This window comes from Leucoraja erinacea, chromosome 16 (assembly GCF_028641065.1).
Source record: "Leucoraja erinacea ecotype New England chromosome 16, Leri_hhj_1, whole genome shotgun sequence".
NCBI classification, from domain to species: domain Eukaryota; kingdom Metazoa; phylum Chordata; class Chondrichthyes; order Rajiformes; family Rajidae; genus Leucoraja; species Leucoraja erinaceus.
In genome coordinates this window covers 44,355,982-44,373,577 of record NC_073392.1, presented here as the reverse complement: position 1 = coordinate 44,373,577, position 17,596 = coordinate 44,355,982, and the positions used below count along the sequence as shown (strand labels likewise).

Genomic DNA, 17,596 nt, shown 5'->3' with positions numbered 1-17,596 from the left:
ACTTTGATGAACCTATCAATCTATGCTTTAAAAATACCAAATGACTTGGAAAGACACAAAAAGCTGGAGTAACTCAGCGGGACAGGCAGCATCTCTGGAGGGAAGGAATAGGTGACGTTTCGAGTCGTGACCCTTCTTTGGGCCTCCCATTATCCGGTAATTTACAATGAGATCATCCCTCTAAACTCCAGTGAGTACAGGCCCGGAGCCTTCTAAATTAGTCCAATGAACGGAGCAGGCAAAATGACTTCCTGCTGTGCTATCAACTGTGTATTTTAATTGACAGTCAACGGCATTAGCCAGAGCATTCTCCAAGTTAAAATTGTCACCAGAGGGTGGTGAATCTCTAAAACTCTTTATTCCAGAGAGTTATGGATGCCAGATCGCTGGAAGTGTTTTAGAGGAGGCAGATAAAGTATTGGAAGACTGAGGAGTTGAGGGCTATGTGGAAGAGGCACAGGAGTTGACGGAGAGGATCGTGGATGGTCATGTTGAATGGCGGGGCAAGCTTAAGGACCCAGGCAGTCTCCTCTTGCTCCTATTTTATAATCTTCTTGTGTTCTAAGACAAACCCAGGGAAAATATTTCACAGAGAAGCACGTTCCCTGTGCAAAAACTCAAAGCAGAAACGATGTATGATATTAAGCAATGGTTTTCTGTGCTGCGCCTTGCTAGGTTGTTAAACTCCAAGGGTTTTCTGTGAACAAAGCCCCAAAATGACATTCTGTAACATATTTTCATAAACATTTAGAACAATCAAATTTCATCTCAAATTCCTCTCACTTTTAACCAAGATATTTGTATCCTTAAAATGTCACAATATACAATAGTTTCTACAATCATTCACTGCTTTCACTGATTTAGTACTCAGGATTCACAACTTAGTATAGAGCACAAATTCTCAGCAGCTGTCAATTTTACCATTATTATGTCATGCTTAATAACTACTCGTCCTTGCCTGTGCATTGTCGTCCATCCCCTTCATAGTAGAGTTTACACTCACAATTGTTGTCTCTTCGGCAAACAGCATTGCTATCACACTTCGGGTAACAAACAGGGACTGTATCTATTGTTAAATAAGCAGAAACATATTTGGTCAGTGCTTCAGTTTTGGGGTCATCATGATATATTTTGTGTTGGTGGCATCCATCCATCCATCTGCGAGAGGTGAGGGTGCGGTTTTGATGACGTCCTGCTTGGAGAGGGGAATGTTTCAGCTGTGGTTGCATCTCTTGCTGTGGCTGACTAGGCCTATCCTTGACAGACTGACTCTCTCACAGCTTCCACAGGTGAGGTTGTCCCTGTCCGTTGGATTGGGGAGTGTGTCTGGCCTCCACTTGCTGTCATGGTGCTTCATACCCACTGAAAATAATCTGGTCAAGACGTCAAATTTGTGGTCATAATGATCTATATTGTGGATGTGAATGCATCGCTAGAAAACCTCCTTGTGGTGATGACCTATTTTCACCAACTTCATCTTTACTCAGAGAGTTAAATGAGCTTTTGGTGTCGGCACTCCCAACTGGATGAGAGGGAATGGGGGTTGTTTACTAGGTATAAAAAAGTGTTCGTTTTGTATTGGCCTGTTTTCGTGCTGTAATTGTCAATTTAATAAACTTTTATCCATTTCAACTTGCAATTGATTAATAGTGTGTGTAATGTGTGTGTGTGTTGTGTGTGTGCAAGAGTGTGTGTGTGTGTGTGTGTGTGTGTGTGTGTGTGTGTGTGTGTGTGTGTGTGTGTGTGTGTGTGTGTGTGTGTGTGTGTGTGTGTGTGTGTGTGTGTGGTGTGTCCATCAATAGACACCATTGACACAGAGAGTGGTGAATCTGTGGACTTCTCTGCCACAGAAGGTAGTTGAGGCCAGTTCATTGGCTATATGTAAGAGGGAGTTAGATGTGGCCCTTGTGGCTAAAGGGATCGGGGTAGGGAGAGAAGGCAGGGATGGGATACTGAGTTGGATGATCAGCCATGATCATATAGAATGGCGGTGCAGGCTCGAAGGGCCGAATGGCCTACTCTTACACCTTTTTTCTATGTTTCTATAATCACCCAGTGGAATAAACCTCTGTCCAAGATGATGCATTCAATGCAAAAACAACATCAATGGCACTTGTAATAAATTGGATCACATGTTGATTTTGTCAAGTCAATATATATTTTGTGCACCTTGGTCTAAAAATGGACAAAATATCCAAATTCCAGAGATGAGATGGCACTGAGGCAGCATTGATCAAGTCTGACATCATCATCTAGGACATCGTGGAATTGGAAAAAAACTTTATATTGCCTGGAATCTTACCCAGCTCAAACAAATAGTTGTGGATGCATTGTGGATGTGAATCCATTGCTAGAAAACGTCCTCATGGTAATGACATATTTTCATCAACTTCATGAATGAACTTTTACTCCCCTTTTAAGGGCTGCGGTTGTTCACTGCATATAGTGTTTTATTCCATTCATATGTTAATGAATAAAGTAATCCAGTTCAACTTGCAACAAACCCAGACAAAATAGAATCTGGTCAAAGAACCGGCTTATAACACATTACATAAGTGCAGTGCAATGCAATGGCACTTTCCAACAAGATAAAGTCTAACTATACCCCCAACATTAAAAAGATTCAATGGTGTTGAATCACCCATAATTGGGTATCTCCACTGACTAGGGTGGCCATGGTGGCCCTGCGGTAGAGTTGCTGCCTTACAGTGTCGGAGTCCCGGGTTCGATCCTGACTATGGGCGTTCTCTGTACCTTCTCCCCGTGACCTGCATGGGTTGTCTCTGAGATCTTCGGTGTCCTCCCATACTCCAAAGACGTACAGGTATGTAGGTTAATTGGTTTGGTGTAAGTGTAAATTGTCCCTAGTGTGTGTACGATAGTGTTAATGTGAGGGGATCGCTGGTCGGTGCAGACTCGGTGGACCGGAGGGCCTGTTTCCGCGCTGTATCTCTAAACTAAACTAAACTAGACACCAAATCTTAACTGGACCAACCAAATCAAACCTGGAGCTGCAAGAGGAAGTTGAGATATTGAGTATTCTCAATTTGTGACTCTTTAAGCCCTTCCACTTTCTACAAGGGATGAAAGGAGTGTGGAACAAAGTGCTGGAGTAACTCAGTGGGTCAGGCAGCAACCCTGGAGAACATGGATTGGTGACGTTTCAGGTTGGGACCCTTCGTCAGACTGATTATAGGGGTTGGAAAGAAAGCTGGAAGAGAGGAGGGGCAGTGCAAAGCATGACAGATAATGTGAACACAGGCAAGAGAGGGGGGTAGATAGGGAGATGGGTGGACAAAAGCCAGGGATGATCAAACAGAAGGTGTGAGACAAAAGGATCAAAGAGTTGTGAATTGTGAACCCAGAGGAAAGGATGTAGGGGAAGGGGAGAATAGGTAAAAATCCAAGTGGGGCACAAGGGGGGGAAGAAGGGGGTAGTGGTGGAGTAAGGGGGGTGGAAGGGTAGGTTGTCAGTCATTACCTAAAATTGTAGAATTCAATGTTCATACCATTGGGTTTAAGCTACGCCAGCAGAATACAAAATGCTGTTCCTCCACTTTGCATGTGGTCTGACACTGGCAATGGAAGAGACCCAGGACAGAAAGGTCAGTGTGGGAATGGGAAGGGAAGTTTAAATGGTTAGCAACCACGAGATCCAGTAGGCCTTGGTGGACCCGAGCACTAGTGTCCTGAAAACAATCTTGTCGATGTACAGGAAGCCATATTGGGAACACCAGATGCAGTAGATGAGGTTGGAGGATGTGCACATGAACCTCCTTCACCTGGGAGGACAGCTGGGGTCCCTGGATGGAGGCAAGGGAGGAGATGTAGGGACAGTTGTTACATCTCCTGTGGTTGCAGGGTAAAGTACCTGGGATGATGTGAAGCGATGAGTTGCGAATGGAGCATTCTCTGTGGAAGGCGGAATGGGGTGAACATAGGGAGATGTAACTGGTGGTGGGATCACGTTGGAGGTGATGGAAATGCAGTAGGATGATGTCTTGGATGGGGATGCTGGTGGAGTGAAAGGTGAGGACCAGGGGAACTGTATCCTTGTTCCATCTGAAGGCAGGAGGAGCAAGTGCAGAACGTTGGGACACAGAGGAGACATGGTGAGGGAACGTGGGAAGCCATGTTTAGTAAAGGAAGAGGACATCTTGGATGTCCTAGAATGGAAAGCTTCATCTTGGGAGCAGATGTGACAGAGAGGGAGGAACTAAGCATGGGTGGTAGCATTTTTTGCAAGAGACAGGGTGGGAGGAAGTATAGTCCAGATAACCGTCGGAGTCGGTAAGTTTATAATACCTCAGGCCCCTGTGATGAGGACAGAAAGATCAGGAAAGGGGGGGAGAGGTGTCATAGATAGTCCAAGTGAATTTGATGGGCCGGGTGGAAGTTAGTGATGATGTTAATGAAAGTTCTAACATTGATGTAGCAGAGAAAGAGATGGGGGTGGTGACAGTGTAATGTGTAACAAGGGCTGTTTGATGCAACCGACAAAAAGCCAGGCATAGCTGGGGCCTCTGCGAGTATCCATGACTACGTCTTTATCTTGGAGAACGTGAGAGGAGTTAATTATTACATTTTCACCTTCATGTGGGTTGGTTATTAAATCAGTTGTATTAGAAATGGATATGTCAATCATCTTGAAATTACAATCACAATCATGAAATTACAGTGAAATGGCAAATTCATTTCCATATAATGATAACACCATATAACAATTACAGCACGGAAACAGGCCATCTCGGCCCTACAAGTCCGTGCCGAACAACTTTTTTTCCCTTAGTCCCACCTGCCTGCACTCATACCATAACCCTCCATTCCCTTCTCATCCATATGCCTATCCAATTTATTTTTAAATGATACCAACGAACCTGCCTCCACCACTTCCACTGGAAGCTCACTCCACACCGCTACCACTCTCTGAGTAAAGAAGTTCCCCCTCATATTACCCCTAAACTTCTGTCCCTTAATTCTGAAGTCATGTCCTCTTGTTTGAATCTTCCCTACTCTCAGTGGGAAAAGCTTGTCCACATCAACTCTGTCTATCCCTCTCATCATTTTAAAGACCTCTATCAAGTTCCCCCTTAACCTTCTGCGCTCCAGAGAATAAAGACCTAACTTATTCAACCTTTCTCTGTAACTTAGTTGTTGAAACCCAGGCAACATTCTAGTAAATCTCCTCTGTACTCTCTCTATTTTGTTGACATCCTTCCTATAATTGGGCAACCAAAATTGTACACCATACTCCAGATTTGGTCTCACCAATGCCTTGTACAATTTTAACATTACATCCCAGCTTCTATACTCAATGCTCTGATTTATAAAGGCTAGCACACCAAAAGCTTTCTTTACCACCCTATCTATATGAGATTCCACCTTCAAGGAACTATGCACGGTTATTCCCAGATCCCTCTGTTCAACTGTATTCTTCAATTCCCTACCATTTACCATTTACCATTTGTGTGCAATGTGACGAATAAAACTGTATTGTATTGCATTGTATTGTACTGTTGTATTACACTCATCTTGAAATTCTGGTCAAACTGACCATCTGCTGCAAACCAAGTTGTGTAAAATACTTGCCAGATTGTGATTCACAGTATTTTCCAGTCCAGCCTCCTTTACAGAAACAGGTTCCTTCACCAGCAATTCCATCATCACATATCCCATTTACTGAGCAGTTGCATTCTGCATTTTACAAAAAGAACATTTTAAATGGTGATTACATAGAAACATAGAAAATAGGTGCAGGAGTTGGCCATTCGCCCCCTCGAGCACATTCAATATGATCATGGCTGATCATCCAAAATCAGTGCTCCATTCTTGCTTTCTCCCCATATCCCTTGATTCCGTTAGCCCGAAGATCTATACCTAATTTCCCTTGAATACATTCAGTGAATTGGCCTCCACTGCATTCTGTGGCAGAGAATTCCACAGATTCACAACTCCGGGTGAAAATGATTTTCCTCATCTCAGTCCTAAATGGCCAACCCCTTATTCTTAAACTATGACACCTGGTTCTGGACCCCCCCCCCCCCCCAACATCGGGAATTTATTTCCTGCATCTAGCTTGTCCAATCCCTTAAGAATTTTAACTGGTGATTCAGGATAAATTGAAGAGTAATCAAAACCCGGGCATTACAACGTGAATAGATCAGACATATTCATCTTCAAGATATTAAGCAAATATTTCTGCTAGGAAATGATTTCTGCTAGGAGTTGACAGCAACTCTTGCACTGAAGCAAAGCTGCCACCAGGAGGGGAAAGGGCTCCGTAGATCAATGCATTCACAGTGCATTGAGCAGTACAGATACTCTCTGCTATGGATAAAGGTTACGACTCGCGGACCATTGAGTAAGTCAGATGTTAATTTAAGTCGGAAATGGAGGTGTTGCTGAGCACGTGTGAATTTACTATTCGACACTGACACCACTTGGGAGTTCCAATGCCGAAACTAGGTGGGAGCTCCGACGTGGAGACCTCGGTGAAACTCCGACGTGGAGACCAAGATGGAGCTCCGACGTGGAGACCAAGAAGGAGCTCCGACGTGGAGACCGTGTGAGAGCTCCGACATGGAGACCATGGGGAAACATCCACAAGAACAGCTGCCTGGCTTGCAGAAACACCACACACACACACAGCAGCGCACTGCTACTAAGACACACAATTCGTAAATTGCAGAGAGCTAAAAATTGTTTACGTAAGTGCGAGTTTATGTAAGTCGCCCACTACACAAGTCGGTGAGTGTCTGTAGAAGCAAAGTTTCTTAATTCTGTACATTTGAAATAGCAGGTTGCAGAGAAAATCATCCAGCTCGAATAAGTTTTTAAGTGCTTACTATTAATAAGTGCTTACTACTAATAAGAATATTAGTAGTAAGCACAAGGTAGTGATTGTGGGAGATTTCAACTTTCCACACATAGACTGGGAAACACATTCTGTAAATGGGCTGGATGGGTTGGAGTTTGTAAAATGTGTGCAGGATAGTTTTTTGCAGCAATACATAGAGGTACCTACTAGAGGAGGGGCAGTGCTGGACCTCCTGTTAGGAAAAGAGACGGGACAGGTGGCGGAGGTATGCGTTGGGGAGCACTTCGGGTCCAGTGATCACAATACCATTAGTTTCAATATAATTATGGAGAGGGTCAGAACTGGACCTAGGGTTGAGATTTTTGATTGGAGAAAGGCTAACTTTGATGAGATGCGAGATGATTTAAAAGGAGTGAACTGGGACATTTTGTTTTATGGGAAAGATGTAGAAGAGAAATGGAGGACATTTAAAGGGGAAATGTAATAGTTGGGGAGCACTTTGGGGTCAGTGATCACAAGTACAGAATCTTTATGTTCCTGTTCGGTTGAAAGGAAACAGTAAAAATTGGAAAGAGCCCTGGTTTTCAAGGGAAATTGGACATCTTGTTCGGAAAAAGAGGGAGATCTACAATAATTATAGGCAGCATGAAGTAAATGAGGTGCTTGAGGAGTATAAGGAATGTAAAAAGAATCTTAAGAAATAAATTAGAAAAGCTAAAAGAAGATATGAGGTTGCTTTGGCAAGTAAGGTGAAAGTAAATCCAAAGGGTTTCTACAGCTATATTAATAGCAAAAGGATAACGAGGGATAAAATTGGTCCATTGGAGAGACAGAGTGGACAGTTATCTGCAGAGCCAAAAGAGATGGGGGAGATATTGAACAATTTTTTTTCTTCGGTATTCACCAAGGAGAAGGATATTGAATTATGTGAGGTAAGGGAAACTAGTAGAGTAGCTATGGATACTATGAGGATCAAAGTAAATGAAGTACTGACACTTTTGAAAAATATAAAAGTGGATAAGTCCTGACAGGTCCTGACAGGATATTCCCTAGGACATTGAGGGAAGTTAGTGTAGAAATAGCCGGGGCTATGACAGAAATATTTCAGATGTCATTAGAAACGGGAATAGTCCCCGAGGATTGGCGTACTGCGCATGTTGTTCCATTGTTTAAAAAGGGTTCTAAGAGTAAACCTAGCAATTATAGACCTGTTAGTTTGACTTCAGTGGTGGGCAAATTAATGGAAAAGATACTTAGAGATAATATATATAAGCATCTAGATAAACAGGGTTTGATTAGGGACAGTCAACATGGATTTGTGCCTGGAAGGTCATGTTTGACTAATCTTCTTGAATTTTTTGAAGAGATTACTAGGGAAATTGACGAGGGTAAAGCAGTGGATGTTGTCTATATGGACTTTAGTAAGGCCTTTGACAAGGTTCCTCATGGAAGGTTGGTTAAGAAGGTTCAACTGTTGGGTATAAATGCAGGAATAGCAAGATGGATTCAACAGTGGGTAATGGGAGAAGCCAGAGGGTAATGGTGGATGGCTGTTTATCGGGTTGGAGGCAGGTGACTAGTGGGGTGCCTCAGGGATCTGTGTTGGGTCCTTTGTTGTTTGTCATGTACATCAATGATCTGGATGAAGTTGTGGTAAATTGGATTAGTAAGTATGCAGATGATACCAAGATAGGGGGTGTTGTGGATAATGAAGAGGATTTCCAAAGTCTACAGAGTGATTTAGGCCATTTAGAAAAATGGGCTGAAAGATGGCAGATGGAGTTTAATGCTGATAAATGTGAGGTGCTACACCTTGGCAGGACAAATCAAAATAGGACGTACATGGTAAATGGTAGAGAATTGAAGAATACAGTTGAACAGAGGGATCTGGGTATAACCGTGCATAGTTCCTTGAAGGTGGAATCTCATATAGATAGGGTGGTAAAGAAAGCTTTTGGTATGCTAGCCTTTATAAATCAGAGCATTGAGTATAGAAGCTGGGATGTAATGTTAAAATTGTACAAGGCATTGGTGAGACCAAATCTGGAGTATGGTGTACAATTTTGGTCGCCCAATTATAGGAAGGATGTCAACAAAATAGAGAGAGTACAGAGGAGATTTACTAGAATGTTGCCTGGGTTTCAACAACTAAGTTACAGAGATAGGTTGAATAAGTTAGGTCTTTATTCTCTGGAGCGCAGAAGGTTAAGGGGGGACTTGATAGAGGTCTTTAAAATGATGAGAGGGATAGACAGAGTTGATGTGGACAAGCTTTTCCCTTTGAGAATAGGGAAGATTCAAACAAGAGGACATGACTTCAGAATTAAGGGACAGAAGTTTAGGGGTAATATGAGGGGGAACTTCTTTATTCAGAGAGTGGTAGCGGTGTGGAATGAGCTTCCAGTGGAAGTGGTGGAGGCAGGTTCATTGGTATCATTTAAAAATAAATTGGACAGGCATATGGATGAGAAGGGAATGGAGGGTTATGGTGTGAGTGCAGGCAGGTGGGACTAAGGGAAAAAAGTTGTTCGGCACGGACTTGTAGGGCCGAGATGACCTGTTTCCGTGCTGTAATTGTTATATGGTTATATGGTTATAAGTATTTGTTGGAACTCCAACCGCAACTTGGAACAGTTGTGAGATGCATAACAAAAGCTATCAATATCTTAGAGGACACTGAACTGGTTTGTAAAACGTACTTTTGCAGTCTGATCCATATCTTCCTTCTCCACACAGTTCGCAGGCTGTTCCCCTGAACCCTAGTGAGCAATCGCATGTTCCATTTCCATGCTTTCCTTCATTGCACTTTCCATGGAAGCTACAAGGGTTCTCTATGCCCCCAGGACATTCTAAAATGATAAAGTTACACAGGTTATTCTTCTGTATTGAAGAAGCATTTATGGATTCATAACTGGGAGAGGTCCCTTTCAGGAAAAACTATGCTTCAATTAATTATAAACTCCCTGTAATCATTGGATGACAGGGCAAACCGCATCACATATGGGGAGTTTAAGAGGGAACTGCAGATGCTGGAGAATCGAAGGTTACACAGAAAAGCTGGAGAAACTCAGCAGGTGCAGCAGCATCTATGGAGCGAAGGAAATAGGCAACGTTTCGGGCCGAAACCCTTCTTCAGACTGATCGGGGGTGGGGATAGGTGGGGACAAGAAAGGGAAAAGGAGGAGTAGCCAGAAGGCTGGAGGGTGGGAGGAGACAGCAGGGGAGCTGAGGAAGGGGAGGAGACAGCAAGGACTAACAAAATTGGGAGAATTCGATGTTCATGCCCCGGGGGTGCAAACTCCCCAAACGGAATATGAGGTGCTGTTCCTCCAATTTCCGGTGCTGCTCGCTGTGGCCATGGAGGAGACCCAGGACAGAGAGGTCGGAGGCGGAGTGGGAGGGGGAGTTGAAGTGCTGAGCCACCGGGAGGTCAGCTTGGTTATTGCGGACCGAGCGGAGGTGTTCGGCGAAACGATCGCCCAACCTCTGCTTGGTCTCACCGATATAGATCTGCTGACATCTAGAGCAGCGGACGCAATAGATGAGGTTGGAAGAGATGCAGGTAAACCTCTGTCGCACCTGGAACGATTGCTTGGGTCCTTGAAAGGAGTCGAGGGGGGAGGTAAAGGGACAAGTGCAGTAGATGCAACACTTGTCCCTTTACCTCCCCCCTCAACTCCGTTCAAGGACCCAAGCAGTCGTTCCAGGTGCGACAGAGGTTTACCTGCATCTCTTCCAACCTCATCTATTGCGTCCGCTGCTCTAGATGTCAGCAGATCTATATCGGTGAGACCAAGCGGAGGTTGGGCGATCGTTTCGCCGAACACCTCCGCTCGGTCCGCAATAACCAAGCTGACCTCCCGGTGGCTCAGCACTTCAACTCCCCCTCCCACTCCGCCTCCGACCTCTCTGTCCTGGGTCTCCTCCATGGCCACAGCGAGCAGCACCGGAAATTGGAGGAACAGCACCTCATATTCCGTTTGGGGAGTTTGCACCCCCGGGGCATGAACATCGAATTCTCCCAATTTTGTTAGTCCTTGCTGTCTCCTCCCCTTCCTCAGCTCCCCTGCTGTCTCCTCCCACCCTCCAGCCTTCTGGCTACTCCTCCTTTTCCCTTTCTTGTCCCCACCTACCCACACCCCCGATCAGTCTGAAGAAGGGTTTCGGCCCGAAACGTTGCCTATTTCCTTCGCTCCATAGATGCTGCTGCACCCGCTGAGTTTCTCCAGCTTTTCTGTGTAACCTCACATATGGGGAGGTTCACTGTAGACATGGACAGCAAACCATCATCTAGCACAACAGCAGTTACTAGCAATAGCAATAAAGGCAAAATCAATTAGAAATATGTGCATGATATTGGATCGGTAAAAAATACACTTAAACCGATGGAATTTAGTTTTCATGGGTAGCAGAAAGTAAGCTATTATTCAGTAGCCAGGTTTTCATTACAGAATCAGAAAATGGTCACTGCATTTCTGTTCCAGCTCAATATAAGAACACTGAAACATTAAAAATAGGTGCAGGTGTAGGCCATTCGGCCCTTCGAGCCAGTACTGCCATTCAATATGATCATGGCTGATCTTCCAAAATCAGTACCCATGTTCCTTCTTTCTCCCCATATCCCTTGATTCCGTTAGCCCCAAGACCTAAATCTAACTCTCTCTTGAAAACATCCAGTGAACTGGCCTCCACTGCCTTGTGTGGCAGAGAATTCCACAGATTCACAACTCCCCGGTTGGAGGAGTGGATCTGGCTAGTTCCACTCCTGCAGTCCTGCAAGTTCATGGCTTACAACTACCTATCTAATTCCCCTTCAAACACTGCAGATGAATCTGTTCAAGAAGGAACTGCAGATGCTGGAAGATCGAAGGTACACAAAAATGCTGGGAGAAACTCAGCGGGTGCAGCAGCATCTATGGAGCGAAGAAAATAGGCGACGTTTCGGGCCGAAACCCTTCTTCAGACTGATGGGGGTGGGAGGGGAGAAGGAAGGAAAAAGGGGAGGAGGAGGAGCCCGAGGGCGGGGGGATGGGAGGAGACAGCTTGAGGGTTAAGGAAGGAGAGGGGACAGCAAGGGTTAGCAAAATTGGGAGAATTCAACATTCATGCCATCACGATGCAAGCTGCCCAGGCGGAATATGAGATGCTGTTCCTCCAATTTCCGGTGTTGCTCACTCTGGCAATGGAGGAGACCCAGGACAGAGAGGTCGGATTGGGAATGGGAGGGGGAGTTGAAGTGCTGAGCCACCGGGAGTTCAGGTAGGTTATTGCGGACTGAGCGGAGGTTTTCGGCGAAACGATCGCCCAACCGCCGCTTAGTCTCCCCGATGCAAATCAGCTGACATCTAGAGCAGCGGATGCAGTAGATGAGGTTGGAGGAGATACAGGTGAACCTTTGTCGCACCTGGAACGACTGCTTGAATGGAGTCGAGGGGGGAGGTGAAGGCCCTTGCTGTCTCCTCCCCTTCCTTAACCCTCGAGCTGTCTCCTCCCATCCCCCTGCCCTCGGGCTCCTCTTCCTCCCCTTTTTCCTTCCTTCTCCCCTCCCACCCCCCATCAGTCTGAAGAAGGGTTTCGGCCCGAAACGTCGCCTATTTTCTTCGCTCCATAGATGCTGCTGCACCCGCTGAGTTTCTCCAGCAATTTTGTGTACCTGCAGATGAATCTGCCTCCACTTATCCCCTGACATTGAACATTCTGCACAAAAGGTCGTTACAATGGGTTTGTTTGCAAACTGCATCTCTCTCCTTTGTCCAACTATCTGCCTATCAAACCCCCTCCTCACTTGTATCCACCTATCTATCACTTGCCAGGTTTATTCCTGCCTCTTCTTTCTTCTAGCTTTCCCCCTCCTCACCCACAACGATGGGTCCCGACTCGAAATGTCACCTATCCATGTTCTCCATGTTCTCCATGTTCCCCTGTGACAAGGTGAAGGTGTAACATCCACCACCATTCCACTTGCTTCTTAATTACTTATTCATTTTCTGGGCTTCTTATTCGAGCCACATACCATTTTCAGTGATATTCTGCTTTTTTATTCTTCCGACCAAATGAATTAATTTCCCATAATTTGTTCTATTTAATCCATCTGTACATCCACAGTAGACTGCTTTATTTCTCATTCTATTTGAAGTTAGAGAAGTCAATGTTCATACCGCTAAGTTGCCCAAGCAAAATATTAGGTGCTGTTTCTCCAATTTACGCTGGGCCTCACTCTGACAATGGACAGAAAGGTCAGATTGGGAATGGGAGGGGGAGTTAAAGTGCCGAGCAACCGGGAGATCAGGTAGGTTTATGTGGACTGAGCGGAGGTTTTTCAGTGAAAAACAAGCCTGCGCTTGGTCTCGCAGATGTACAGGAGTTGACACCTGGAACAGCGGATACAGTGGATGAGGTTGGAGGAGGTGGAAGTGCCTCACCTGGAAAGACTGTTGGGGTCCTTGGATGGAGTCGAGGGGGGAGGTAAAGGTACAGGTGTTGCATCTCCTGCGGTTGCAGGGGAAAGTATCTGGGGAGCTGGTGGTTTGGGTGGGAAGTTGACCAGGGAGTTGCAGAGGGAATGGTCTCTGCGGAAAGCAGAAAGGGGTGGAGATGGGAAGATGTGGCCAGTAGTGGGATCCTGTTGGAGGTGGCAAAAATGTTGGAGGATTATAGGCTGTATGCAATGACTGATGGGGTGGAAGGTGAGGACAAGGGGGACTCTGCCTTGTTACGAATGGGGGGAGGGGGAGCAAGAGCAGCATTTCGAGGAGATCCTAGTGAAAGCCTCATCTATAATGGAAGAGGGAACCCCCGTTCCATAAAAAATGAGGACATCTTCGATGACCTGGTATGGAAAACCTCATCCTGGGCGCAGATGTGGCGTAGACAGAAGAAGTGGGAGTAGGGCATGGAGTCTTTACAGGGAGCAGTGTGGGAAGAAGTGTAGCCTAGATAACTATGGGAGTCAGTGGGTTTGTAATAGACATTAGTCGATAGTCTGTCTTCTGTGATGGAGACGGTGAAATCTAGAACCCAGCTACACAAGTCCCACATGCCTGCGTTTGGTCCATATCCTTCCAAACCTCTCCTATCCATGTACCTGTCTAACTATTTCTTAAATGTTTTGATAGTCTCAGCCTCAACTACCTCCTCTAGCAGATTGTTCCATACATCCACCACCCTTTGTGTGAAAACGTTACCCCTCACATTCCTATATCTTTCCCCCTTCACCTTAAACCTATGTCCTCTAGTCCTTGAATCACCTACTCTGGGCAAGATTTTATACATCTCTATAATCACCCCTCATCCTGCCTGCTGTGCTCCAAGGAATAGTCTCAGCCTACTCCACCTCTCCCTATAACTCAGTCCCTCGATTCCCGGCAAAATCCTTGTAAATCCACTCTGGACCCTTTCCTTGCTGCCACCTCACAGCGCCAGAGACCCGGGTTTGATCCAGACCTCGGGTGCTGCCTGTGTGGAGTTTGCACATTCTCCCTGTGACGGCATGGGATCCCACCAGGTGCCCTGGTTTCCTCCCACATCCCAACGACTAAGGAACAATTCCAGCCTTTCGAGTCTTAGCATAAAGGAGAAAACACGTCCAGCATTTCATTTTGAAGCTCATTTCTTTGATCTTTTGCTGGCAGAGACAACAACGTTAAAAGTTACAGAGAAACATAATTAATTCTGACCCCCCACCCCCCACCCCCCCCCCACCCCGCCACTGCCCCCCCCCACCCCCCCTCACCCAACAAAAGCAAAACCTATGTAAAAATGAATTCCATCTCTGTGATTACCTTGACATTGAGGGCCGTAATGATTCTTACAACATCGGGGAATCCATACAGGATTAACACATTGCCTGCTACAACCATGCACGTGGACATGAGGACTGGGAGAGCGCCATGGATTTACTCTGGAGCCAAAGGAAAGTGGTGGGACTCCTTGCCTCTTGCGGAGGCTGAGAATATGAGTCACAATCTGAGCCATGGTTAATTTAGCATAGAAGCAATGTTGGTATTCGGCACCATCCTTCAAAAACAAAAGACAGAACGAGGGGTCACAGACTTAATTTCTCAATCTTATAGACCCTTAGCATATTGTATTCCATACATCACAGTGATTGCAGATTAGCCATGATTGTTATCTATGAACATTATTTATACCCACCCAGGGTCCATCATGCAGAACCAAAGCATTTCTCAGTACATATGATCACGAGGAAAAGCAACAGGTGTAGAAGTTTAGCCTGTGCAATCAAGGAACTGCAGATGCTGATTTACAATAACAAGACACAAACTCCTGGAGTAATTCAGCGAGTCAGGCAGCATCCCTGGAGAACAAGGGTAAGTGATGTTTTGGGCCTGGACCCTTCATCTCTGGTATGCCCAGCACTCTATGTTCTCCAGCACCTTGTGCCATTTTAGCCTCTTCAACTGTCATATATCAAGATCAGGGTTTACCTTCTGTTTCATTTCCATTACCTAGTCCCTTATCCCATGACTAATTTAATATTCACAAATATATCATTTTTTGTTTTTAATGCAATAAATGTCTGAGCTCTCACAGACTGCCGAGGTAGAGAATTCCAAACATTCATCACCCTCGGGCTAAAGGCATTTCTCTTCATTTCAGTCCACATTGCCGACCATTTATTTTGAGACTATTATCACCATTTCTGAACTCATCAGCCTGGGAAAACACTTCCCCTTATTTATCCCAATGAGCCTGCAAGAATGTTCTACCTTTCAAAGTAGATCATAGCATGGAAACAGGTTCTTCAGCTCACCAAGTCCATGCCGATCTACCCATTTACATTACCTTTTATTCCCCCCACATTCCCAATAACTCTTCCCAGGTTCTACATATTAGGTGCAATTTACAGAGGCCAATGAACGATACATCTACCTTTGGGATGTTGGAATACCCAGGGGAAATCCACACTGTCACAGGGAGAAGGAGCAAACGCTATACAGAGCAGCACCCAAGGTCAGGATTGAACCTGGGTCTCTGTGAGTTAGTGGCTCTAACTGCACTTGAATTAAACTGCACTCGAATTTGGTGGCCTTGCACCCTGCTTGAAATGGTAGGAAAATGGATTTGAATTTGGTGGCCTTGCACCCTGCTTGAAATAGAATTTCAAGGAATAGCCGTGAGTCAACTGCCAGCCCACCAGCCGTGAGTGAGTTGCCAGCGCATCAGGCTTGAGGGACTGAGCAGCCACCCCAAGAATCCATTTGGCCCACAATGTCCATACTAGCCCTCTGGAGACCAGTAGTCCCTGCAGCCAACAACACCCATACTAGCGCTCCAGAAACCTCCCCTCCCCCCCCACACTGGCCACCAATACTGGAATTGGTGGAGAGGTGGAATATTGCGTCGGGGGACCAGCCCTCCCGAGGGAACATGGGACCCAACGGGTCCCACTAGTCTAGTATATATTATATTGAAAAATATCTCCTGTAGTTACTGCACTGGATTCCTTTCAATGACAAGCAACATTTTATAAAATTGCATTGGTTCAGAAGTTTAATGGAAATGTTTCCCATAAAGCAAGCCTTACCTGAGGTTTTGATCCAGGCGGACAGAAAGGAGGCTTCAAACAGCTACCACATTTACCCTAAGCATGAACAGTCCACAGTCAGTCACAAGCATATTCTGTTTCATAGAAAAATAATTGAAAGCAGATTTTTTTTTTCTGTTCAGTTTAGAGATACAGAATGGAAACAGGATCTTCAGCCCACCGGATCCACGCCGGCCATCGATCACCCATTCTCACTGGTTTTAGGTTATCTCGCTTTCTCATCCACTCCATACACACCAGGGGCAATTTACAGCGGCCAATTAACCTACAAAACCCAAATGTCTTTGGGATGTGGGAGGGAAACCAATCATGCAAACTCCACACAGGTAGCACCCAAGGTCTGGAGAGAACCCGGGACCCTGGCGCTGTGAGGCAGCAGCTCTACGAGCTGTACCACTGTGCCACCCTGTGTTTGAGTCAATTGGATGACTTATTGGGGAGGAAAGACTCCATGACTGCATGTTAGCTGCTTGATGTTCTGTTCATTTAAAGTAACAAACGGGAAACGTGGTGAGCTCCTCTACATCATCACATCTACCTACCTCATTATAATCACAGAACACAAGGAAGCAAATGCTTCATTAATCCAACGTCAAACCAAGAATACCACAGTCATTCTTAGATCTACTTTACAAAGAAGAAGATTGAACCTGCACTCAAACCATAACCCTCCATTCCCTTCTCGTCCATATACCTATCCAATTTATTTTTAAATGATAAAAACGAACCTGCCTCCACCACTTTCACTGGAAGCTCATTCCACACAGCCACCACTCTCTGAGTAAAGAAGTTCCCCCTCATGTTACCCCTAAACTTCTGCCCCTTAATTCTCAAGTCATGTCCCCTTGTTTGCATCTTCCCTCCTCTCAGTGGGAAAAGCTTTTCCACGTCAACTCTGTTTATCCCTCTCATCATTTTAAAGACCTCTATCAAGTCCCCCCTTAACCTTCTGCGCTCCAAAGAATAAAGCCCTAACTTGTTCAACCTTTCTCTGTAACTTAGTTGCTGAAACCCAGGCAACATTCTAGTAAATCTCCTCTGTATTCTCTCTATTTTGTTGACATCCTTCCTATAATTAGGCGACCAAAATTGTACACCATACTCCAGAATTGGCCTCACCAATGCCTTGTACAATTTTAACATTACATCCCAACTTCTATACTCAATGCTCTGATTTATAAAGGCCAGCACACCAAAAGCTTTCTTTACCA

At 45.2% G+C, this 17,596-nt stretch overlaps 1 protein-coding gene across 1 annotated transcript in view; it reads right to left on the bottom strand.

Annotated features, from left to right (window-relative positions):
- The window catches only part of stab1 (stabilin 1), a 259,880-nt gene that overhangs the window by 23,461 nt on the left and 218,823 nt on the right, over positions 1 to 17,596 (bottom strand). Inside the window, exons 54-58 of the mRNA XM_055647479.1 lie at positions 16,365 to 16,421; positions 14,599 to 14,833; positions 9,517 to 9,666; positions 5,590 to 5,694; positions 959 to 1,066 (exon numbers count right to left, since the gene is read on the bottom strand). Coding sequence (XP_055503454.1) covers positions 959 to 1,066; positions 5,590 to 5,694; positions 9,517 to 9,666; positions 14,599 to 14,833; positions 16,365 to 16,421 — 655 coding nt within the window. The remainder of the gene's footprint in view (positions 1 to 958; positions 1,067 to 5,589; positions 5,695 to 9,516; positions 9,667 to 14,598; positions 14,834 to 16,364; positions 16,422 to 17,596) is intronic.